Source organism: Coregonus clupeaformis, chromosome 33, assembly GCF_020615455.1.
Source record: "Coregonus clupeaformis isolate EN_2021a chromosome 33, ASM2061545v1, whole genome shotgun sequence".
NCBI classification, from domain to species: Eukaryota; Metazoa; Chordata; class Actinopteri; order Salmoniformes; family Salmonidae; genus Coregonus; species Coregonus clupeaformis.
The window spans coordinates 27,316,073-27,341,433 of record NC_059224.1 but is presented as its reverse complement, the minus strand read 5'-3'; the positions used below and the strand labels follow the sequence as shown (position 1 = coordinate 27,341,433).

The 25,361-nt window shown below is 44.5% G+C and overlaps 1 protein-coding gene across 1 annotated transcript in view; it reads right to left on the bottom strand.

Annotated features, from left to right (window-relative positions):
- Positions 1–25,361, bottom strand: part of LOC121548934 (cation-independent mannose-6-phosphate receptor) — a 31,580-nt gene that overhangs the window by 1,961 nt on the left and 4,258 nt on the right. The window contains exons 3-44 of the mRNA XM_041860609.2: positions 20,366–20,490; positions 19,770–19,868; positions 19,278–19,410; positions 19,055–19,166; positions 18,748–18,853; positions 18,356–18,515; positions 17,952–18,147; positions 17,727–17,830; positions 17,401–17,565; positions 17,018–17,164; positions 16,625–16,774; positions 16,323–16,460; positions 16,072–16,222; positions 15,688–15,865; positions 15,424–15,539; positions 13,654–13,813; positions 13,142–13,318; positions 12,911–13,012; positions 12,460–12,561; positions 12,072–12,246; positions 11,719–11,892; positions 10,418–10,567; positions 9,471–9,646; positions 9,217–9,304; positions 8,887–9,096; positions 8,658–8,788; positions 8,444–8,547; positions 8,170–8,300; positions 7,778–7,974; positions 7,571–7,697; positions 7,241–7,372; positions 5,112–5,380; positions 4,256–4,471; positions 3,910–4,059; positions 3,547–3,705; positions 3,176–3,377; positions 2,800–2,952; positions 2,466–2,700; positions 2,197–2,333; positions 1,702–1,819; positions 1,076–1,222; positions 210–394 (exon numbers count right to left, since the gene is read on the bottom strand). Of these exons, the coding sequence (XP_041716543.2) occupies positions 210–394; positions 1,076–1,222; positions 1,702–1,819; positions 2,197–2,333; positions 2,466–2,700; positions 2,800–2,952; positions 3,176–3,377; positions 3,547–3,705; positions 3,910–4,059; positions 4,256–4,471; positions 5,112–5,380; positions 7,241–7,372; positions 7,571–7,697; positions 7,778–7,974; positions 8,170–8,300; positions 8,444–8,547; positions 8,658–8,788; positions 8,887–9,096; positions 9,217–9,304; positions 9,471–9,646; positions 10,418–10,567; positions 11,719–11,892; positions 12,072–12,246; positions 12,460–12,561; positions 12,911–13,012; positions 13,142–13,318; positions 13,654–13,813; positions 15,424–15,539; positions 15,688–15,865; positions 16,072–16,222; positions 16,323–16,460; positions 16,625–16,774; positions 17,018–17,164; positions 17,401–17,565; positions 17,727–17,830; positions 17,952–18,147; positions 18,356–18,515; positions 18,748–18,853; positions 19,055–19,166; positions 19,278–19,410; positions 19,770–19,868; positions 20,366–20,490 (6,387 nt within the window). The remainder of the gene's footprint in view (positions 1–209; positions 395–1,075; positions 1,223–1,701; positions 1,820–2,196; positions 2,334–2,465; positions 2,701–2,799; positions 2,953–3,175; positions 3,378–3,546; positions 3,706–3,909; positions 4,060–4,255; positions 4,472–5,111; positions 5,381–7,240; positions 7,373–7,570; positions 7,698–7,777; positions 7,975–8,169; positions 8,301–8,443; positions 8,548–8,657; positions 8,789–8,886; positions 9,097–9,216; positions 9,305–9,470; positions 9,647–10,417; positions 10,568–11,718; positions 11,893–12,071; positions 12,247–12,459; positions 12,562–12,910; positions 13,013–13,141; positions 13,319–13,653; positions 13,814–15,423; positions 15,540–15,687; positions 15,866–16,071; positions 16,223–16,322; positions 16,461–16,624; positions 16,775–17,017; positions 17,165–17,400; positions 17,566–17,726; positions 17,831–17,951; positions 18,148–18,355; positions 18,516–18,747; positions 18,854–19,054; positions 19,167–19,277; positions 19,411–19,769; positions 19,869–20,365; positions 20,491–25,361) is intronic.

Genomic DNA, 25,361 nt, shown 5'->3' with positions numbered 1-25,361 from the left:
GAGTGAGCTCGTTGTCATTGATGTCAATGTAAGTATCATTACTTGATTGCCAAGTACTGTATCTTGTGTTGAAATCCATTTAAATCTTTAATAAGTGCAAGGTGAGACACTGAGGATGTTCAAAACTACTCCCCAAACCCACTCACACTTTATTACCCAAAGCCCCATACCACTTTGGAGTAAACCTGTGTCTGGCCCACGTGTCTTACCTTTGATGTAGTACTTGGCCTTGCTGGAGGATCCGATCTTCCTCCTGTAGTTGTCATTGATCTTCACCTGGCAAATGTTGGCCCCCAGACACTTGGAGAAGGAGCTGTTGGTGATGCCTGACAGCTGAATGTCATAGATGTACTTGTCCCCATTGGCGCGGATGTCCCCAGAGGCCTGGTGGAGCCTACAGAGGGGACAAAAACCCTGGTCTGAGTACATTCATAAAAGGCTTATTTTATCTTCCCTCTAGTACATTTATAAATGTTTGTTTTATGTTGCCTGCTGCAACTGTAGAGAGGTTAAAATGCGTCAGAGGCCCACTGTTGTTGTGATAGGCATTCATGCAGTTCGGAGCAATATTTGACTCTATCTGATATAAGAGGCTTTGACCTGTGATCTCGCTCTGTCTGGGTTTAGGAAATCCTGATGTGAATCCATGACCAGTCACAGGCACTCCCAACTTGAGTTTACAATTTATAACCTCAATGACCTGAAGATAACATGCTTTTGGCTCAGCAAATGAACTTGACTCATAACAGGTTTCAACAAGATGGTCAGAGTTAATGGTTTAACTCTGGGTGTTGTGGTCCTCTGTAGCTCAATTGGTAGAGCATGGCGCTTGTAACGCCAGGGTAGTGGGTTCGATCCCCGGGACCACCCATACGTAAAAATGTATGCACACATGACTGTAAGTTACTTTGGATAAAAGCGTCTGCTAAATTGCATATTATATTATGATGTTTACTGGTTACTGTATGTCAATATCCTCATTAGTGGATCTGTAGGGTGAAGATGATACATGGCCTGGGTTGTTGTGACAATAAAAGTTGGTTGATTGAACTGTGTTGGTGGTGAGAGGTGTCACCTGTGGTAGAGGGCCCCCAGGCTGAAGTTGGCCCCTGTATTGGGGACTTTGATGGTTCCATTGACCATCACCACCTCACGTTGTTGAACAGCGCATGCCGCACGCGTCTCCCAGCCCAGCACGAATTCACATGAGGCTTCATCCACGCTACGCAGAAAGAAACAGAGTCACTGAGTGTGTGTGTGTGTGTGTGTGCGTTTGTGTGTGTACAGTATGTGTGTGTGGTAGTGAGAGTTAACAAGCATCCTTCAAGGAATTACAAATTAAACCGTGAGCGATGAAAAAGTTTAACTAAAAAAATAAATGACGTTCAAGACTTGAAACTGACGTTTAAGTGGTCAATTTTCAACTATGAAGGAGGTTAGAAGTGCCTCTTCAACTTGAACATTCAGTAACTTTTCCTAGTGTTGCTGAGTTGGATACAGGTTTGTTTTGCCCACAAGGCCAAATATTTTTGCTGACTGAGGGCCAGTTGGCTTTTCCCTGTAGGAGAGGTAACCTGGTCCCAGATCTGTTTGTGCTGTATAGCCAACAACAACACAAGTTGGTTATATGTCACAAAGAGATCTGGGACCGGGCTACAGGAAAGGAAGCTCTCCCAGGCTAACTACTCACAGCCCACTCACCTCAGCAGCTTGGGATGGCCTATATTAGGACCACATGTCAGCTGGACAACTGTCTTGGCCTGGAGGCTGTTGCCACACACAGTGTCTCCCATAGCATAGCTCACTAGGATCTTCTTATCTGGGAAAAGGAGGGATGGTTAAAGGGGATACGTCTACCAGGACTAATATTACTGGGTTCCTTAAAGGGGATAAGTCTACCAGGACTAATATTACTGGGTTCCTTAAAGGGGATACATCTACCAGGACTAATATTACTGGGTTCCTTAAAGGGGATAAATCTACCAGGACTAATATTACTGGGTTCCTTAAAGGGGATAAGTCTACCAGGACTAATATTACTGGGTTCCTTAAAGGAGATAAGTCTACCAGGACTAATATTACTGGGTTCCTTAACAAACACACAAACCTAAGAAGAACGTAAGAAGTTTCAGTTCATTACACAAACATGACATCTTGAAATAAGTAAGTGTCAGTAAGTCAGTCTGTAAAACCCACCAGAGACGGCCATCTTCTGGGTGTAGATAAGACCCAGGGTCTGGGTCTTCCCCTCGCTGGTCCTCCGGCACACTGTGGCTCCCTCAGGGCAGTCTAGCAGGCCCCCATGGATCCCCTGGCACAGGTTGATGTAGTACCTGGAGACAGCAGAGACAACCTAGAGTTTAAATGTTTTCTAGCATCTAACCACTACTGTGCATGTTCAGTCTTCATCAAGTGGTACAGACAGAGAGATAGAGAGAGGAGGAGTAGGGAAAAGTTAAACATACGCTGTTTTGTTGTGGCTGAACTTCCAGGGCTCGGTGAGAGAGGAGAGGGTGCGCAGGTTGTAGGTCTGGTGCTGGTTCACCAGCTTACACTCCATCTTCTTAGGCGGGCACACAGCCTTGGTTTTCCATTGGAAGGTGGCAGCGCAGCCCCCTGTCTCACTCAGCAGCTGTGGGGTACCATGGCCGGCCGACTGGTCACAGGTGAACAGGATGGATGACTGCCTCTTCCCCGTCACTGAGAGACATGACACACACAGCAGAGCTAAGCCCAGAACCTCAAGGAAACACACACTCAAAATAAGACGGCCCCTTCATTGCTTTGACCAGTCATTACCGTGAGCGCAGAATCCCCATTTCTTGTCCTTGTCAAAGTCACTGGTGGTGGCACACCAGAGTCTCCCATCCATCCTGCCCTCGGTTGTACACAGTGTATACGACTTCTTCAGGAAGTTGAAGGGAAACACGCACACCTCCTCATTCTCAGTCACTGAAATGGAGAAATGGAAACCATAAGGCCCAAATGAGCTTCACTTTGGGATACAGCACCACAACAACTTCATCAAAGCATCATAGGCTGCCTCTTATGTGACACCCTATTCCCTATAACCTACTGCTACATTGGACACTGGCCAAACAATGTGTGGTATAGAGGTTGTCATTTGACTTGCCCATAGACACCAGGGTGTGGGACTGAGGATAGCCTGTCTAACCTGGAGGGCAGATGTCTCCTCCTCCATACTGCATGATGACAGCCTGCTCCTCGTGTTTGTAGTCCATAGTCATGGCCTGACTGATGCCATAGGAGAACACTGATCCGCCTGGCGACTGCAAACACACTGCACTGTTCTTACAGCTGGGGTCTGCCACCACCCCACACACATTGATCTTATAGGTCTCTGAGCCAACAGGCACCTGGCAGAGAAAGACAATGGGTCATGAAAAACAATAATGCCTACTTTTAGAAAGAAAGCCCTGTCCACTGAATAGATGTGTTAATGCATAGATAACACGTATAGCTAAGTATAACATAATATGTAGATATGTTGAGGGTAAAGAGGTCACATATAAAAGGTCAACCCACCTGAATCTCCCCAGAGAGGGGTGAGAGGTCAAAGGTGAACTGCAGCTGTGAGTCTGTCAGGTTGCAGCCTCTGGTCTGCGTGGCGTCAGGACAGACCACGGGAGTGGCCCACTCAAACACATACATACAGTTGTGCTTTCTGATCATCTGGGGCGAGCCCTGGGGGGACAGGAGAGAGGCTTTAATACCGCAAAGGCTAAACATGCACAAGCTTTCCAAGACACCAAACCTCATTTTCAAAGAAATTACTTCCATTTCTGAACTCTGCCATCTTTCAACACAAGAGACATCAGTGAGAAAACAAGCCAATAAGAGGTCTCTAATATACAGACACGTCATCTCTTCCACTGGTGTGGTACTGACCAGCTCCAGGCCCCTCTGGCAGGTGAACAGGATGGTGGAGGTGTAGTTCTGGGTGGGGTCAGAGGGGCAGGCGGTGGTGCTGTTGAAGGTGATTGACACCTCATTGGTCACGCTGTTAAACTCCGGACCGGAGGTGATTCGACCAATGTCCTGTTAGCAAGAGAGAGACACAGGGAGAGAAATCATTGAACATGTTGGTTTGTAAACACAGAGGGAATACTATTGAATAGTCTTCATTTCTGCTGTGTGTGTGTGTGTGTGTGTGTGTGTGTGTGTGTGTGTGTGTGTGTGTGTGTGTGTGTGTGTGTGTGTGTGGCGCGCATGCGTTTCTGTGTTTGTGACTCACTACGGGGGGCCCTTGTTCAGGGTCCATGCAGACAGCGGCCCCTGGGGGACATGTGACCCCAGGGATGGGGTTTAGGGGCTGGCAGATGTTGACATAGAAGTCAGGAGACTGGTCCTTGTCCACCAGGTCCTCGTTGATGGCTGTGTAGTAGCCCGTCACGTGGATCAGTGGGGTCAGGTCGATTAGGCTAGAGCCGTTCAGGACTGAACACTTCATCTACGGAACACATCATGAAAGTGAGACAGACGAGGGGGCTAGCAAAGACAAAAGGCATACATCAGGCAGCAAAGTGAATTTACATATTAAAGTCCCTATTGCAAAATGTACAAATATAATACACCTATTACAGCAAAACAATTCTAATACAAAATTGATAGCTGTTAAGATTTTTACACCTCTATATGTCAGTTGAGGTTAAACTGAACATACAGATAATCCATAAAGGTCTACCATTCAGCAGACGAAACATGATGTATTAATAAACCCTTTTTCCTTCCACCTCATAGTGGTAACTAACAGTACAGTCAATAGCACACAAACGACTTAGTTTAGCTAGTCAACACAGACAGTCAGTTAGCCTCAGTAATCAGTAGATGGGCCTCTGTTGACATCTGATCTCTACCACACTGCTACTTTATCAAGCAGCACACTGACTTGTTTGAAATGACTTTACATCAAGGGCTCATTGGTTGCCTGATCTGTATGGCATGACTGGTAAGCACTATTGAAGAAATTCCACCTATCAAAAGGCAAATTGCCATAATGCTTACATCTATCCAACCCTTCAGATCTACTAAGTCAAAGGGGTAGGAGGCTACGGGTTGTTTTGGAATTGGGAAACGCCACTGGTCATTACCTGGTGTTGGCACACCAAGGCTGTGTGCCAGGAGAAGAAGTGTGTGCAGGTGTTCTTGTCCGAGTCCACCAGTACCGGCCCCGTGCTGGCCTCACCATGGGCCTTGCACACAAAGCTGATGATGCTCTTGTGTGTGAGGGCGGGGTTGGCGGCACACACAGCCCCACCCTCATAGGTCAGTTCCACCACCTGGTCCAGGTATGACAGCTTCCTGCTGGCCCGCCCGCCACTCAGAGCACTCTTGGTCCCCTTGATACACACACCTGCACCTTCACACATCAAAACGACCATAAGTGACTGACTGGTGACAGTCTTCAAGACAATAAGGACTACATGTTACACAGAGCCAGAGACCATTACATAACCCAGCTGCATACAGTGATGGAAAAAAGTATTTGATCCCCTGCTGATTTTGTACCTTTGCCCACTGACAAAGACATGATCAGTCTATAATTTTAATGGCAGGTTTATTTGAACAGTGTCAGACAGAATAACAACAACAAAATCCAGAAAAATGCATGTCAAAAATGTAATAAATTGATTTGCATTTTATTGAGGGAAATAAGTATTTGACACCTCTGCAAAACATGACTTAGTACTTGGTGGCAGAACCCTTGTTGGCAATCACAGAGGTCAGACGTTTCTTGTAGTTGGCCACCAGGTTTGCACACATCTCAGGAGGGATTTTGTTCCACTCCTCTTTGCAGATTTTCTCCAAGTCATTAAGGTTTCGAGGCTGATGTTTGGCAACTTGAACCTTCAGCTCCCTCCACAGATTTTCTATGGGATTAAGGTCTGGAGACTGGCTAGGCCACTCCAGGACCTTAATGTGCTTCTTCTTGAGCCACTCCTTTGTTGCCTTGGCCGTATGTTTTGGGTCATTGTCATGCTGGAATACCCATCCACGACCCATTTTTCAATGCCCTGGCTGAGGGAAGGAGGTTCTCACCAAAGATTTGACGGTACATGGCCCCGCCCATCGTCCCTTTGATGCATTGAAGTTGTCCTGTCCCCTTAGCAGAAAAACACCCTCAAAGCATAATGTTTCCACCTCGGTGGGGATGGTGTTCTTGGGGTCATAGGCAGCATTCCTCCTCCTCCAAACACGGCGAGTTGAGTTGATGCCAAAGAGCTCGATTTTGGTCTCATCTGACCACAACACTTTCACCCAGTTCTCCTCTGAATCATTCAGATGTTCATTGGCAAACTTCAGACGGGCCTGTATATGTGCTTTCTTGAGCAAGGGGACCTTGCGGGAGCTGCAGGATTTCAGTCCTTCACGGCGTAGTGTGTTACAAATTGTTTTCTTGGTGACTATGGTCCCAGCTGCCTTGAGATCATTGACAAGATCCTCCCGTGTAGTTCTGGGCTGATTCCTCACCGTTTTCATGATCATTGCAACTCCACGAGGTGAGATCTTGCATGGAGCCCCAGGCCGAGGGAGATTGACAGTTATTTTGTGTTTCTTCCATTTGCAAATAATCGCACCAACTGTTGTCACCTTCTCACCAAGCTGCTTGGCGATGGTCTTGTAGCCCATTCCAGCCTTGTGTAGGTCTACAATCTTGTCCCTGACATCCTTGGAGAGCTCTTTGGTCTTGGCCATGGTGGAGAGTTTGGAATCTGATTAATTGATTGCTTCTGTGGACAGGTGTCTTTTATACAGGTAACAAACTGAGATTAGGAGCACTCCTTTAAGAGTGTGCTCCTAATCTCAGCTCGTTACCTGCATAAAAGACACCTGGGAGCCAGACATCTTTCTGATTGAGAGGGGGTCAAATACTTATTTCCCTCATTAAAATGCAAATCAATTTATAACATTTTTGGCATGCGTTTTTCTGGATTTTTTTGTTGTTATTCTGTCTCTCACTGTTCAAATAAACCTACCATTAAAATTATAGACTGATCATTTCTTTGTCAGTGGGCAAACGTACAAAATCAGCAGGGGATCAAATACTTGTTTCCCTCACTGTAAACCACCTTTGTGAATCCTATCTGATCCATGACTCAGTGAGCTGATCACTGCTGGCAGGACTGTTGACTGATTCCTGTTGGGATCTGGTTTTGACCAGTACCGGGCAGAGCTTTCCCAGCCAAACCAGAGCTTGTGAGATATAACATGGTTGTACCTGTGTCTGGTCCACAGCCTGCGTTGGCTACTTCCGTACACACATTGAGCCGGAACATCTTCCTAGGGTCCAGGTTGTCGTACACAGTGTATCCTCCCTCTTGGCTTAGTCCGTTCAGGTCAAAGAGGAGGCCTGGGTTCAGGAGGGCAGCATAGTGCAGACACGTGTCAAAACAAAACAATAGCACATGGAGGAGTTGCACTGAGATCCTATGAGAATGATGGTATTTTTCCATGTTAATCATACTCAATGCAAATACTTTCTCAGAATTGTAATATGGCCTAGTGCAGGCAAACTCCTTTCAGTTTTCAGTGTTGGAGTGGGACTCACCCGTGACTGGATTGGTGACTCTGCAGTCTCCGTGCTGACTGCTGTTGAGGGGGCAGGCAGCTGCAGTGAACCACACAAAGGTGTAGACACAGTCCTCTATGGCCGTTATCAGTGTAGGCCTTGAGTCCTGGAGCAGGGACAGGAGAAACATGTTCAGTCTACTCAGCCTGTGTTACGTGTGTATGTGTGATGTCTATGATCCCTTACCACTTTGTCCCGGTCACATTTGAAGCGTACGATGGTACTCTTCTTCCTCTGTCCACCGGGACAAATCTCTCCGTTGGTGTACTTGAGTACCAGGATGTTCTGGTCCCACCGTGGCGCCGACTCGGCCTCTCCTAGACTCACATACTGCTCCCCACTCTTCAGACAGGAAGCTGCGTTGGACGGACACTTCCAGGAGCCTACAACATGAGGAGAGGAAATAAATATGTATCCCATGGTTCAAGCGTGGATTATAATTGCACCACATTCAAACTGTGACTGAAGACTTTACGAGAATGTTGATGTTTGTTCACACAAATTGGGAAATTAAAACTACACAGGAACCACCAGTGTCCTTCATATAAAGGATGCTGGTGTTGGGGATAGGCACTTACCCCCCTGTTGCACCAGAGACTTGCAGACGTTGATGTAGTAACGCTCCTGCTTCCCAGTGGTGGGCTCCACCACCCAGTTTCTGGAGTCCAGGGCCAGAGAGGAGAGGTCGTACGAGTTGCCATTAGAATCTCTGTGGGGGGGAAAATACCGAACAGTCAGTCAGAAATAACTGACAAAGGGGAAACTTGTCATTGTCTGGGAGGAAGAGGAGGTTGTGTTGGGAAGACAGCTCCCAGAATAGAATAGAATAGAATAGATTAGGACTATCCGTACTGGTAGGAGCAGCTGGTAGTCTTGACTGGGATACAGGCGAGAGCAGTACGCCAAGTAAAAAGGTAGGTGCACTCTGCAGTCTCCTTGATGAACTCTGGCACCCCCTACAGGCAGAAACAACACAACAACCCAGTAACTTCCACATTCACAAACACTTTGTGACGAGCATAGATGTTATATTACACGTTTGCTCTTTAGCTTCACTCAGACTCACAGGGTTCATTTTAGGATGACAGGAGAAGTAAATCTCTGTGGATCTCTGGTAGATCTTGTGGCATGTCTCCCCACCAGTGTAGTTGAGGATGAACTGATCTCCAACATAGCTCAGCGTCTGTGAGGCCATCCCTTTGATGAATAATCAACAAGCTGTTTGTCTGAGGTTTCATCAAAGCTTTATAAAGAAGTTGAACCAACTCAAGTTATTTTTGGACAGATTTACATACCAGCGATTCTGTGGGTACTGCCTTTCACCTGACAGGCTGACACCTGGTCACTTCCTGGGTCTTTGTGTGTGCAGATCCCGCTCTGAAGCGCCCCGCAGACAGAGAAGTGGTACTGGTACTGGCCACTCTTCACCATGTAGTCCTTCCCTGACAGGGAGCTCATGTCAAACATGTAGCCACTTCTGGGATCCTTGACTTTACAGTTTTCACCTGCAGGAGTCAGGGAGAGGAGAGTTACCTTGAGCACGATGATGACACCGGTGGAGAGAAGTATCAGTCTTAGCCAGAGCCACGACACTAAACATGGCAGCCTCCTCCTCCCAAACCTACCCTGAGCACTGGTGAGAGGGCACGCCTCAGAGGTTCTCCAGACGAACACATATTCACAGCCGTCTTGACGGTCAAATACAGGAGATCCCTGTTAGTAAAGGAACCAAACAAGAAAAATATAGGTATTAGGAGGGAAAATATATGGTAAATGGGATCAGTAACATCAATAAGTAACATTTCATACAGATTCTTGCCACAACATAACATGGAAGAGCATTCCCATACAGAGCAAGCTGCAAGTGTATGTTACTCACAGGGTTGTCGTCACAATGGAAGATGATACGTGTGGAGTGGTGGCCTTTGTCACAGCGGTCCCCGTTGAGGTAGACAATGCTGATGGAGCCGTCAGAGGCCACCTGTGGGCTGGACTGGACGTAGCCCAGGTTTACACCTTTACCCTCCATGGTGCCACACGCACCCAGGAGACCAGCTGCAGATGGAGGTGGACAATTAGCAAAGAATGCCATTAACATTGACAGTACCTCACACAGAGAGAGAAACTAATCGACTCCTTTGTGGTACAAACGTATAAAAAGACAGACACTCATACTGTATAGTCTGACTGAAACACATGCATGTAGTCAAACGCAAAAGCTGAACATCGATTAATACTGATTGACTGACGGAACAGCACCCTTTTAAAAAATATTTTCTTTTACTTTCTACCTTTCCCCCCCCAATTTCATGATATCCAATTGGTAGTTAGTCTTGTCCCATCCTCGCAACTCCCGTACGGACTCGGGAGAGGTGAAGGTCGAAAGCCATGCGTCCTCCGAAACACGACCCTGCCAAGCCGCACTGCTTCTTGACACACTGCTCGCTTAACCCGGAAGCCAGCCACACCAATGTGTCGGAGGAAACACTGTATAACTGGCGACCATGTCAGCGTGCATGCGCCCGGCCCGCCACAGGAGTCGCTAGAGCGCGATGGGACAAGGACATCCCGGCCGGCCAAACCCTCCCCTAACCTGGACAACGCTGGGCCAATTGTGGTCCACCTCATGGGTCTCCCGGTCGCGGCCGGCTACGACACAGCCCGGGATCGAACCCGGGTCTGTAGTGACGCCTCAAGCACTGCGATGCAGCGCCTTAGACCGCTGCGCCACTCGGGAGGCCTGGAACAGCACCCTTTTAATCCTCATAAAGGCCAAGCAATGACTCATTGCCTGGCCTTCACATAGGCTAATTGCATGCGACTCACCGGGGCATCCCTGGACTGGAGGCAGAGGTTTACACACGTTGATGAAGAAACTGCGTTTCTTGGCCTGCTCAGAAGTGTCGATGGCCACCCAGGGACTGTCTTCACTGTCCCTGCTCAGGTGACTCAGGTCATACTCGTTACCATGGGAATCTGAAAGAGTAGGACAAACAATCACTCTGTGAATCCAGGATGAGAAGCTGAACAATATCTTTCAATTAATGAGAAGACCCATTTCTATGACCAGTTTGATAAAGTGATATACGCCACGTTAGAGCCATACTGAAGACATCTATATCGTGACCCCAATCATGTGAAAAAAGTATTTAATTAACAGCCAATGTTAACTTTTTTATTTGGGGCTATGGCAGTCAATAGCAAAACATTCTAACAGTAATTCTGATTGTGTTCTCAACTCGCATACAGTACATTTAATGTGGGGCTATGACAGTCTATTGCAAATTAGTCTGAAATGTCTAATGCCGTGTTCAAAACAACTGGGAACTCTGAAATCTCAGACTTTTGAGCGTTCAAGAGAACTCTGAAAAAACAAGCTCCGACTGGGAAATATCGTTTTGAACAGTCATCCAACTCGGAATTCCAAGTCGGGAACTCGGGCCTCTTTCTAAAGCTCCGACTTTCCGACCTGTAGATCAATGATGTCATGATTTGACCTAGTTTTTTTTCTAGAGTTCCCAGTTGTCTTGAAAGCACCATTATCTCACCACCACTAATGAGATGGGTGTGCTTGATGCATGTCGCGTCAGAGCTTCTCAAAGTCAGGAGCTATGGTCAACAGTGCGCACCTCATCTCTGCTGTCACATCCAACCTGGATTGATATTTGGTTTTAATGCAGACGAGAGAACAGCTGAATCCAGCTTCACACAGATATGCGCTGGCGAAGGGTACCATGAGTTGTAATGCTCTGTGGGAGACGGCAGGGTATTATTCCCTTTGAGTCAGGAACCAAAAGTCCTCCGTAGTGACCCGTGAAGCCGTCGTCTGCAGCATTCGGTCACATGACAGCTCGAGAGGACCCACTTGACTGTTGCACTTGAATAGTTCCGATTCAAGCGCAATGGTCAAGTGCGGCCTTTTCCCACAATCTAAGGGCACTCTCTGGTGGAATTGTGTATTTTAGATTTCAATCATTTTTTTTTTTTATTAAGGTTATCCACATTACAATGATTTTGAGATACAAAGACGATACTTTAAAAAACATATATGTTTTTCTTTTTTGGGGGATTTTGGAAATTCGCAACCTCTAGTTTGGGAACCGCTGCATTAACAGTTTTGTTCCTACCAGTGACCCGACAATCCACAGGGGCAGGGATGCATGCCAGAGCTGTGGAGAACTCAAAGAGGACATCATGGGTGACGAGTGTGGACGAGCTGAGCTCCTCTCGGACCAGTTTCAGAGTGCCGAGGTGGGCGTCCTGGTCACAAACAAAACTAACGGTGAAGGTGTCCCTGGTGCCTGGGGGGGAGAGGGAGGAAACAAGTTAGTGCTCAGACTAAAACATTCATAACCTGACTTTAGTACACTTTAGTGTCCAAAACATGCATTTAGTTCAGACTTCCATATTCCAGCAATGCTAATTTAGCCACAGTGTTAGCCCGTTGGTGAGTGATGATAGTTGGATCCATCGACTGTACCTGTAGTCCTCGTCATGTCTCCTTTGTATGTGAGTGTGAGCAGGCCGTCAGTAGAGTACTGTAGAGATCTCTCCACTCCCACAGGACTAACAACCTGGCCATTGTCCAGCTCACAGCCAGCTACAGGCTTCCCCTGGTCCTTCCCACACTCTGCCACCTCGCCACAGATATTCACCTGGGGGGAGGACAGTGTCATATAGTCAGGCACAGTGCCCAACAACTCTACTACACGAAAAATGTGCTTCTGTACATTTCACTCCAATAGCAGACAAGAAATTCACCCCAGGAAGGGCTAGCCTTGGGCTAGCCTTGGGAAATACACATTATTCACAATTTCTGCTATGAAGGCCTGAGGACACAAAACTAAGACAGCTTGACTGTGACTTACCACAAAGGTTTTCCCATTGCCTTCAGCCTTGTAGCCAGTCTTGGAGGCCAAAGGAAGCAGATTGAACTCAAAGCCAGTGTTGGGATCCCTCACAGAGCAGGTCTGCCATAGAATAGAAGACAGAACCATCAACAAAAATAATTGATGAGACCAATCTAACAGAAGGTCTTTACAGACATCATGCACCCATTTCAGGGGAAATGGAAAGAAAGCCTGTGATGTGACTTCCGCTTTTGGATGTTAACAAAGCGACATTGCATCTTAACTCCTCCTCCACATTTACTGGATTGGTTGAACAGTACAGAAGAGAACCTACCCCGACAGTACACATTTTTCTGTCAGGACTAGAAAGAAGCACCGCTCAGGCGTTTCTTTTACACCTGCTATGTTAGGTTAGACATCATGACAAACATTATAATGCTTCCAGTTGATGTGTAATGTAACAGCTCACCATGTTCTTGTCATCAGCCGTACTGATGGCACAAGCTGCCCCGGTCTCCCACATGAAGTTGGTAGTACAGTTCCCATAATTGAGGAAACGAGGGCCGGACGACTGCAGATACACAGACAAAGACAGGCACATCTCAGTGTTACAATCCTAAGCAGACATTATGACATAAAGATTAAACAAAACCAGATTTATTTTTGACACAGTGCCCTATAAATATGCCATTCCACTTACCACAGATCCTCTGGAGCAGACCAGGTGGATGCGTGTGGTGTGGGTGAGTTTCAGGCCGTCTGAGATGCACTCAGAGCCGTCTGTGTACTCCAGCAGCAGGCGGTCCTTCTCCTCGATCGCTGGACCTCTCTTAGCCAGGCCCATGTTAGTGACAGAAACTGTTTCAGACAGAATGCCCTGTTGACAACAACACAGAGAAAGTCCAGAGTCACGTCGAGCTACAGTACTAAGACAGACCCAGAGTGAATGGCTACCAGAACCAGAAGAGGGATACTATCAACCTTACCTTCAATTTATATCAACAACAAAAAATTTAATATTTTTTTTGGGAATAGTGTCAACTTTTTAATGCTGTTTATTAATGCGCTGTTTTCCAGATAACACCATTTGTCAGACACTAATCTGGTTATATGAGGAAACTGAAGTGCAAGTTCCATGACCCAAACAGTGTTTAACACACATCCTAGTGATTAAACTCATCCTACAGGACATCCTGTATTTCTGACACTAACCTGCTGAGGCTGGTATTTCATCTGGCAGACGGAGGCCTGGCGGTCACAGCCCTGCACGGCGTTCAGAGGACGACACACGTTGATGTAGTACTTCCTCAGGTTGATAGGGTCAGACAGGTCCATGGCCTGCCAGTTCCTCCCTCCACTAGACCGGGAGAGACTGGGAGAGAGGAGGGTTACACACATTATTCCTCAAATATTGTTTCATGTCTGCCTTCATTGGACATTACTAGGACTGGGAGATTTTCATGACCTGACCAGTATAAATTCTAAGCCGTAGTCATTGACCACGTTTACATGCCCACAGTATTCTGGATAGTAGCTCATATCCAGCTTAAGGTCTTATTCGAGATAAGCTATTTACATGCACCTTTGAATCCCGCTCACCGGTATCCCTGTATTCATGAATAAACATAATATTCCTAATTTAAGTTCATATGGGTTAAATGGAATATTAACTGAAATATGGACACTGACTGTAAGCCTATAACCTCTCACATGTAGCCTAATACAATATTAACTCTTGCAGAATTATGCATTTCTTGCAGTAAAATGATTCACCGAATGTTCATTTTGTCTCAGGGAACAGGAGTGGATAAATATGATTTCTTTCTTTCAGCATCTATTGAGAAAATGCGAATGCGTATGTAACGTGTTATCTTTGACACTGTTATGCAAGCAGACAGTATTTCAAACACATAAAATATGCACCCAAAACAAACTGAAGTCTTATCAGAAAAGTGCTTCATCGTTTTCTCAGCTTTTCATTTCCTTAAAACTGGTCAAACTGATGACATTTGGACATTTTGCACAGGAACAATCTTCCCACTGTTTTGGAATTATTGTGTTTTCTCCCCGGTCCCTAAACGAAACAGACAACTTATCCGGTGTTAACTAGATTACTGATGCATTCATTCTATCAATGTAAGACATTATTCTGGTGAGCACTACTTTATTTAGTCTTCTGGGGCAACAAGTTATGACAGAAGAGAAGCTGCATGTATCTAACTAACTATAGTTGACAAACAAATGGCCTACCAAATGTCGGAAATTATAATATGGCCTACCAAATGTCGGAAATTATAATATGGCCTACCAAATGTCGGAAATTATAATATGGCCTACCAAATGTCGGAAATTATAATATGGCCTACCAAATGTCGGAAATTATAATATGGCCTACCAAATGTCGGAAATTATAATATGGCCTACCAAATGTCGGAAATTATAATATGGCCTACCAAATGTCGGAAAGTATAAGCAGAAACATGTCTAAATTAGGGGTGAAAGTAGCCAGTAGGCTTCACAGTCCAGTACGGAGTATCAGCAAAATAAATGATTATGGTGGATATACAGTAACTGCGCAGGTAGCCTACTTTTTGAAGTGATTTGTTTGACAATCAGATGAAAATATCATCACACAACACCCATAATATGCGAAACTGAGCAAGCGCACTGTGAAAAACAACAGTAAACAGGATAAGGTGTTTACATGCCACAGTATCCCGTCTAAGATCAGCATATCCCAGGCATCTTATCCGGGTTTCTCATAACCAGGATACAAGCTTTTTCCGGTTATTGTAAACGGGATATGATGTTTATTTGCGTAAACTCAAAAACAGAATACTTGAGTATCCCAAATAATAATGGGATATTAGTGTGCATGTAAACGTGGTCACTGTCTACACCTGGAGTTTTTCCAGATCAAGCTTTGTGTTCTGGGAAAATCCCTGGCCCTAGTCATAACATATCCTTGTGCAGGGGTCTCACCTGGAGAGGTCATACTGGTCCAGTGTGTTGGGGTCTGTCACCACACACTCATGTGGCCTCTCTGGGCAGGCGTAGGATGTATACCACCTGAAGTTATAGGTGTACTTGTCTTCAACCTGTGAGGATCAATATGGTTATGAAAGTGGTATATTCATGGTCAATTATTATACAGGTGAATCACTGCATAGGTGAACCATATGAGGAACTACTTATTAGAGATTGGATGAGCTCTGTCAGCAGGACATGACATGACCCAGTCAGTACCTGAAACTCAGGCTTGCCGGCGCCGGCCTCTCGGTCACAGAGGAATGAGATCATAGTGGAGCGCAGAGTGTGCTGCATGTTGTTGTACTGAGAGCCGTTACCATAGGACAGCTTGATCATCCCATCATAGTAGGACAGCTGAGAGTTAAACTTCCCCAGGCTCCATGAGTTAGAGCCACTGTAGCAGACAGACGCACCAAACATAAGAACAGAAGCTGTAGTATTACTACATCCTAAAACAGACAGTACATTCAGACCTCCTCTAACATTAGCCTGAACTCTAAAGCACATTTACAAAGCCCAGATATACGTTTTTTCCTACTACTGTTAGTGGGCATGTCCACCTCCTCTATATTCATAAGGATTTAGTATGATAAAACATGCCTCTGGTCCACCTGACAGGCCCCTGCTTTCAGAGGGCATTTGGCTGCAGTGACAGAGCCACAGACGTTAATGAAGTAGTCATAATCTCCATTGGACATGTTGTAAAAGCCTCCTCCAGGTTTAGACAGGGGGGACAGGTCAAATGAGAACCCTGTAGAGTGAAGACAAAAGAGAAACAGTTATAGTAATGCATTAAAACAGCCATAGTGCATATCTCCATTGCTGGCAGGCATCTGGGTCCAGTGACCTACCAGCTTGGGGGTCTTCCACCTTGCAGTTGTCCCCCACTGTCCTGGACATGACGCAGGCTGCAGCCGTGTACCACTCAAACTCATACACACAGCCATCACTGGACACACTCCGCATGATGGGGGCGCTCTCTAGGTCACCTGGATAGGAGGACAGGGGGTTTTGGGGGGGGGGAAGAGGGGACACACAAAGAAAGTCAGGAGGAGTTGAACAGGTAGACTGAATGCTAGCTAGCTCCACTTTCAGACAATTCATTGTTCACCTTCAACTCTGCGACTAACTTACAAGTCTATCTCCCACTCACCTGGCTTGCACTTCAGAATCATGATAGTCTTCATTTTCATGTTCTTCCTGCATTCATCTCCTTCTGTGTATACCAGGCGTATGTCGTTGCTGTCATTTCTTTTTGTAGGAGAGGTGAGGAATTTGCCCAAGCTGATGACTTTGTCTTTTCCTAAAAGATAGGATTGGATAAATGTTTTAAGGACAACAAACATCTTTGTTTCTCAGATTTGATAGAATGCTGTGTATAGATTGGCATCAGGGGCTGTATTCATAAAGTGTCTGAGTAGGAGAACTGATCTAGGATCAGGTCCCCCTGTTCTTTCATAATCTAAAGAGGCAAAACTGATCCTAGAGCAGCCCTCCAACGCCGAGACGCTTTATGAATACAGACCCAGACCTTCTCCAGACTTACCCACGGCGCAGATGGCAGCGTCCTCAGGGCATGTGCTGGTGGCCCCCTGCTGGAGGACTTTGTGACACACGTTGACGTAGAAGCGCATCCTGTCTGACTTGGGTGCGTTGGCATCCACAGCCTCCCAGTTCTGGGCCGACTCAGACTCTGAAAGACACAGATAACACCACGAACAGAATGTTATGTGGTTTAACCTCCATATTTAAATATGTTAGAGCTCATACTCATCTTTCGGATCACTTTCACTTCAAGTGTAAAATTGGAAGTCAGGTCCTGGGCATTTACATTCATACATGCTGATCTTCAACTCAAGGTTTCAGTACTATGTCTGCTATAGCCCATATAACATCTCTCTATGAATCGAGATTATCCAGGACTCTTACCAGGGTAGCGTGTTAAGGGGGACAGATCATAGTGTTTATACTGGCTGACCCTGCAGAGTAGATCCTCCTCCACCTCCTTGACACAGGCGTAAGCCGACTGCCAGTCAAAGTAATAGGTGCAGTCTGTTTCACCAGCGAACACCGGCGAGCCTCTGCCATCGTTTCCTGGGAATCACACAAATGAGGAATGAGGAAATGAGGAATAATGAGAACGTGATGGATAAGACATGGATTTCTGTCTTAGGGGAGGGACCTCTACAGAATAAAGTATTGTTCATTTAAAAGGGCCTTGTTTTCTTCTTAGACATGCTATGGGTTATGCTCACCTGCTGTTTTGTTGCACTCAAAGTTGATGATGGTCATGCGCTGAAAGCCAGAGCTGCACCTGCTCCCATCTGGATAGATCAGAGTCAGATCTCCATCTGAGTACCTGGAATAGAGTGAAATAAAACATTTTGTAATGTTACAAATTACAAAGAGAAGGAGAGATAAGCTGAGATGGAGCGCGATGAAGAGAAATAGCAAGAAAATATGTATTTATATTAAACAACCTTAGTGTTTGATTGTGGTATCTCCCAGCTATCTTTTTGCTCTGATCTCCCGTTGCTTTGACTTGGCAGGCAGACACATACTGATGGTCGTCAACACACTCTCCTGCCTTGACCTCCCCACACACATTCAGGTAGTAGAAATAGTTGTCCTTCCCATCGCTGCTCTTGGCCTCAGCCATATAGGGGACGTCTGTAGCTACACAGACAGAACGTGACACATTGATATTAGTTATATATATTTCAACACGTATCATTCACTGTTAGAGGAACTAGATTCAACTGTGAATTGAATTAACCTGAGTCAGTGAGAATTATAAACGTCACATGATTACTCATAGTGTTACACAAAAAATGTGCATTGCCAAATGTTTCTCAAAGCCTGTGTGTGGGGCTGGCGGACTCACAGCCGAGGGTGAGGTGGGTGAGGTCTATGTTGATGTTGTGCTGCTTGCTGGTCAGGGTGCAGTTGTGGCTCTCCAGGTAGTCTCTGTGGCAGGCATACTCCGTCACCCACTCTACCTCAAACCTGCAGTTGGACTTGGCTGTCATCTTGGGGTCACTACCCTGTAATGGCAAGGTCAAAGGTCACACATGACAAAAATGACATCTTATAGCCATAACTGCCTCAAGGAAATGTTGTAGTTTAATCCAAAGTGTTAAAGTGTAGGTTGACATGGAGCATACTTCTATTTGATGAATTACCACTATTCTATATAAAAATACTTTCTGCAGTATGATGAATAGTATGGTTTGATCAATGGTGGAGCCATGGGACAGACACCCAGGTCTCTATTACCTCCTGCCTGCGTGAGGGGCAGATGAAGGTGATAGTGACAGCAGGGGTGTGGCCGCTGCAGAAGTCCGGCGGGCTGTCCGAGGCTCCCTCGTATCGCAGCCTCAATCTGGCACGGTGAGAAAGAGAGAGAAAAATCAGCCGTTCAGTAAGGCAATGCAGCTCTGGAGCTGGTCGATAGCCAAGAGGTCAGCATGAAGGTCGCACAGCAATTATCAAGCTTGAGGTAGACTAGAGACAGAGGATGCTAGCTAGCGATTAGCATGGCCTGTGTTTGTGTGTGGAGAGGTTAGCGTTAGCATGGCTATACCTGTCACTGAAGGCCAGCTCTAGCTGGGTAGTGGGTAGGCCCATGCTGAAGGAGCCCTTGCTGGTGGTCAGGCAGGCAGCAGAGCTCGCGGGGCAGGGGCTCTCTGGTCGGTCTGGGGAGGAAGCAGAGCCATTTTTGTCACAATACGAAGCAATAAGAAAAACCACTGGCACTAACATCTTCAATCAATCATAAGACAATTAATACTATTAAAGAAACTTACTTAGGCTTCTGCATATGTTAATATAAAAGTCAACTTCATCATCGGAGTCATCCACCAGGTAACCATCTGTGAGTTTGATGAGTGGGTTCAGATCATGCTTTTTCCCATCCGTGTCAAAGACATAGCATGGGACCTAAACAGAGTTAAAAAGGTAGAATTACAACATGACAGGATTGGTCTTCTACTTTCAGTGTGTTTCGGTACATACTGTAACTGAAGTCCAATATGAGTTGACATTTCAATGAAAACACATTTCCTTTATTCTATTTATTATTTTCTCTACACAAGAGACAGCGAGTGACTTTCTGAGAACTCATGGGACTATGTGACAGGCACATTCTCCAGTGTGGAAAATCTCAGACTCACCTCCCCCAACACAGGGGGACCACTGCGGCCTCACACACACACACACACACGCATGCCTGCATTCAAAGAGGTGAGACACACACACACATCCTGCTGTGTCAGCTGCACTTCACTATCCAGACATACCTCTTTATTGGGCTTGTATTTATCCTTTTTGCAGGCTGCATATGTTCTCCATTCAAAGTAATGAACACACTGGGCCACAGTTACAAACTCTGGTGTTCCCTGGGGGTAAGAGCAAAAACATTTTAGTTGACATATGACATGACAGTTTCATCTCCTCTCTGCTGCAATATGTGTGATGACATACAAGGAAGTCACTACTTGAGGAACTGGACTACCACCATTATTGTGTTTGTTCAGTTGCAAAGCTACCGTTCCAGCTATGATCACTGTCAATACACACAACTGCTTATCAACAGGCAGGCCTGGTATTCTTTTTTATAAAGATATTACATCACTATATGCTACTTAATATAAATGTTTAATTAATTGTTCTGTTCCTAGAGAGAACTTAAAATGTTCAATAAAGAGACCACCACAGTGGTTGCAGTTTCATTTCACCACCAGACAGACAAAGAACAGACATGCTTTGCGGTGAAATTCTTCTCAAACTAAACCCACAAGTGTAGTTTGACAGGAAATTCATAAGAAACCTTCAATACATATATTTTCCATGACTACTCTTCATTTGTAATGACAGGTGTCACTGGGTGACTTACCATAGTCTTCCCACACTGGAAACTGATGCTGCTCTGGACGTTAGTCCCACTACTGCCTGGGCACTTCTCAGTGCTGTTGAAATCTATCACGCTGCGCCCAGTCACCTTCTTCAAGGATAGATCACCTGAAAATAGAAGTGGATGAGTGAGAAACACATACCTCTTAAACATGCAAATGCTGAAAGAAGTAATATAATTGTTTAAGGATTTCAGTAGGCTATACTGAACATTGCACTACCTACAATACAAACTCAACAGTTCACCAAAACCCAGAACTTTCCCAGTGGTTTCTAGTGGATGATTAATATAGGTTTCAACTGAATCTGAAGCCTCTACCAACTCCCACTATCCCTACAGTGGTGGGGTCAAAGCATTACGGCACAGGGTCAGGAAGGGTTAGTAGTCGAGGACATTTTTCTGCCGAGCTGTCTGGCCGTGTACAGTCCAGAGAGATAAACAGCATGGGAATGTGACCCACTGGACAACACTGCCTGTCTCTGTCTGCTCTGCCAACAGCCTGGCCCCTGGGCAGGCTCCATACATACAGTTACAGCTAAACTTCAACCGGAGAGAGAACAGAGCAGAGAGAAACTTTATGACCAGATATAACCAGTTATTCCCCTCTAACCACATTGGCTGGAGTTTCTGTTTCCCAGGGGCAGAATCCAGCAAGGACTAACTGCTTTTCACAGCAGAAAACTTTTTCTTAGGGTTAGGTGATGAGGTTTAGGGGGCAGCACCAACTGCAAAGCTGTATGTACCCATCACTAGCCTATCTAAAATGTTCTACCGCTTTTCCCAGATAGCACTGCATAAACACACTGCTATTAGCTTTTATTGATTGTACTGTATTTTGATTGCAGTGACTGTATCCACTGCTGTGTTAGTGAACACTGTCACACTCACAAGTTCCATTGTAATCCCCTTCATGCTCACTGCACCATACTTTTTCGCTCATATATCTTCAGTGTCATAAATGAAATCTATTCAGCAGTGCCTAGAGCTGACAAATTGCTACTCAGCTGACCCAGTAACATAAATTACTAAACAATAGAGGTGACATGGAATAATCTTTTTTTGTACGATATTATTTATATATTTTTTCTCAAACAATAACAACCATACATAAACAAAAGACAAACAGACGCACACAAATTTCAACAAAGATATCACACCTGCTCAAACCCACGTTGCCACCGCAAGCATACACATCACGTATCTCACAACGACACTCCCCCTCATCCTTCCCCTAGAACTTTCCAGTATTTGTAGCACTCTGTCATATGCCCTCAAATTGCATTGTTCTATTTTTCTCCGAAGTCCACACCTTTAAATAATATTTAAATAATAATACTACATTTGATGAATCAAATCAAATCAAATTTTATTGGTCAAATGCGCCGAATACAACAGGTGCAGACATTACAGTGAAATGCTTACTTACAGCCCTTAACCAACAGTGCATTTATTTTTAACAAAAAAAGTAAAAATAAAACAACAACAAAAAGTGTTGAGAAAGAAAGAGCAGAAGTAAAATAAAATAACAGTAGGGAGGCTATATATACAGGGGGGTACCGGTGCAGAGTCAATGTGCGGGGGCACCGGCTAGTTGAGGTAGTTGAAGTAATATGTACATGTGGGTAGAGTTAAAGTGACTATGCATAAATAATTAACAGAGTAGCAGCAGCGTAAAAAGGATGGGGTGGGGGGGGGCAGTGCAAATAGTCAGGGTAGCCATGATTAGCTGTTCAGGAGTCTTATGGCTTGGGGGTAGAAGCTGTTGAGAAGTCTTTTGGACCTAGACTTGGCACTCCGGTACCGCTTGCCGTGCGGTAGCAGAGAGAACAGTCTATGACTAGGGTGGCTGGAGTCTTTGACAATTTTGAGGGCCTTCCTCTGACACCGCCTGGTATAGAGGTCCTGGATGGCAGGAAGCTTGGCCCCAGTGATGTACTGGGCCGTACGCACTACCCTCTGTAGTGCCTTGCGGTCGGAGGCCAAGCAGTTGCCATACCAGGCGGTGATGCAACCAGTCAGGATGCTCTCGATGGTGCAGCTGTAGAATTTTTTGAGGATCTGAGGACCCATGCCAAATCTTTTCAGTCTCCTGAGGGGGAATAGGCTTTGTCGTGCCCTCTTCACGACTGTCTTGGTGTGTTTGGACCATGATAGTACATTGGCGATGTGGACACAAAGGAACTTGAAGCTCTCAACCTGTTCCACTACAGCCCCGTAATGATGGAAGATCATTTGATTTCCAGTTTTTTAAGTAGAAGTTTTTTCAAAATCATTGACGAAAAAAGTATGGTCCACCCCATTGGGTTTCTCACTGCACCCTCATATGCCATGTCTTGAAATATGCAGCTAGGGGGATTAAAAGTAAACTTGCATTGTAAAACTTCTGACAGCCAACTTTCTAACTACGCCCATCATTTTTGGACTTTATTGCACTCCCAGAAGGCATTAATTATTGAGTCCTTGTTAGTTTTACACTTAAGACATGACTCTGCCGTTGTGCTGTAGAATTTGTATAATAAATTCTATACATTTGTTTATACTGGATTAAGCATACATTTTCGTTAACTGTCATTTCATTAGTTATGTTCCAACACTCCCTGCATCTTGCGCCTACATCAGTTCTTTTTAAGTCTTGATTTCAATAGTTTGTATTTTTTTTCTAAGAGATTGTCAGTTGGATAGGCTCTCTGCAAGGTTTTGTATGTCTTAGCTATCATATGAGTATCTTTATCTGAGTCCCTCAACATTGCTCTGATGTCCAAAAGCTTTCAGGTCAAAACCATGATATAAAACTTTTAAAAGGTGCACTATGCAGAAATCGCTCCACCATCTCCTGGTTGCTAAAATTCGAATAGGTCGCCTAATTTCAGTTTATGTGACAAAACAAGCAAGTATAGTGTAGAGAATCATTGTACCATCTAAACCGCTGTGAAATATAGCTGGTGTTCAAAACCGAACACAAACGACACAAAAACTAAACTTAAGAACGGGAACCATAGAAATAGTGCACATAGAACAGATATACCGCTATTTAGACTTGCTTTCAATTAGAATGACAGATCTATAACTCACATTTCTATGTGAATTTGGTGGAGTCGCCCGAAAAGCTGCATATTGCAGCTTTAAGTTACATATATCTGAAAAAGATTCTGGGGATGAGCATGCGCATCATCAATATGTACGCATCGTTAATCTTTAGTGCATTTAACAATATATCTCAAGTAAAAGTATTGGGTGGCGAATTGATACAATTCCAAATCTGGAAGGTTAAAACCACCCTCAGATTTAGGCACTTGCAAAACTTTACTATTTATTCTATGAGTTTTATTTGCCCATTTGATGTCTGTTATGGACGAGTATACTTTTTAAAAGAATGTCTTCATGGGGTAATAGATATAAAAACTTTGGGAGCCATGCCATTCTAAAAGAGATTTGTTCTACCTGTAAGATTTATCGTGAGGTTATTCAATTTAATTAGATTTGCTTTCATGTTGTTGAGTAATGGAATAAAGTTATCTTTATATATTTGTTGTCACTTATTAAGCATCCTATGTATTTAATATTTTTTGTGGTCCACTTAAAGTATTGCTGTAGATCATGAGTTATTATTTTTCTTATTGCCATTATTTAAACAAAAAAATCACGTACATTTTTTATCATGATATTTTAGACTATTACGAAAATACTTTTAACAAGGGGGGGCATTGAGTTTTCAATATTAGTCAGGTATATCAGGAGATCGTCGGCAAATAAGTTTAGTTTATATTCATGTTTACCAATACTGATACCTGTTATGCTTGGGTCCTGTCTAATTATTTCTCCAAGCAGTTCAATTGCCTCGTACCCCTTTCTAAAGCAACTTCATCAGATAATGCATTATTTGTATATATTTTTGCTTTAGGATATTTATATAATATTTTTATGACGGATTATTTCAGCTGGAAAGTTTAATGCTTCCAAAGTTTTGAATAGAAAAGTCCACTCAAGACGGGCGAAGCCTTTTCGGCATTAAGAGCCATTATTGATAAATGTACATCTTGTTTTTTAGCATATTGTATTATACTAAATCATGTATTTGTTTGTGTCTATTTTTAATAAACCCTGTTTGAGTAATATTTATAAAGTCTGGTAATACTTTTGCCATTCTGTTGCTAATGAGTTTTGTTATTGTCTCAATTTATTAAATGTATGGGTCTAATATGCAGGGGACTCTCCAGATTTTCCTGGTTTTAATACAACTGAAATAACTGTTTGATACATGGAACTCTGAAGCACTGAATTGAGTGGCATGTGTTGTCATTTGAGTAAGTAGGGGCACTACTTTGTCCCAGAATATCAAATAAAATTATATGTGAAAGCCGTCCATCCCTGGTGCTTTTCTGGAAGGTTTTAACGCATATTATGCAAGGTCAATTGCCTGCATGGAAGCAGCCTGGTGGAATTCAGAGCAAAGCTGTGTGAGAGGATTTCAAAGCATGCAAATTGTCTGTTCCATGCTTATCAGTGTTTCTATGTTCCATAGCATGAAGTCACAGTCATGTGAACAGGCAGCTGCTCTGGTTCACCTTTAACCTCTGATTATTCCTACACAAAAGACAGGTTAGTCGCTACAGTAGTTATCAGCATTAGATCCGTCAGAAGAGCCCCTTCCTGTCCTACTCTCACACTGAGAGATTGTCGAATTGAGACCATGGTGTCATACCAGCTGTAGGCATTTCTCTGATGTAGACTTTAATCATGCCTGTTTCTTCCTGAGAGTGACCTAACACTGACTTGTCACTGAGCGAAGGTCATGACCAAGTGCCCCGGGAATAGTCTAGCCCAGTAACCCTGTTCCCTGCAACGGTCTTCTTACAATGTATATTCATTCGTACAGATTCACTGGAGCTTAAAAAATTTATGAGTAAGTCCATGTAAACCACAAAAGATTTATAGCTGAAACAGCTAGCCTATATTTGACGAGCAAAACCACTTCTCT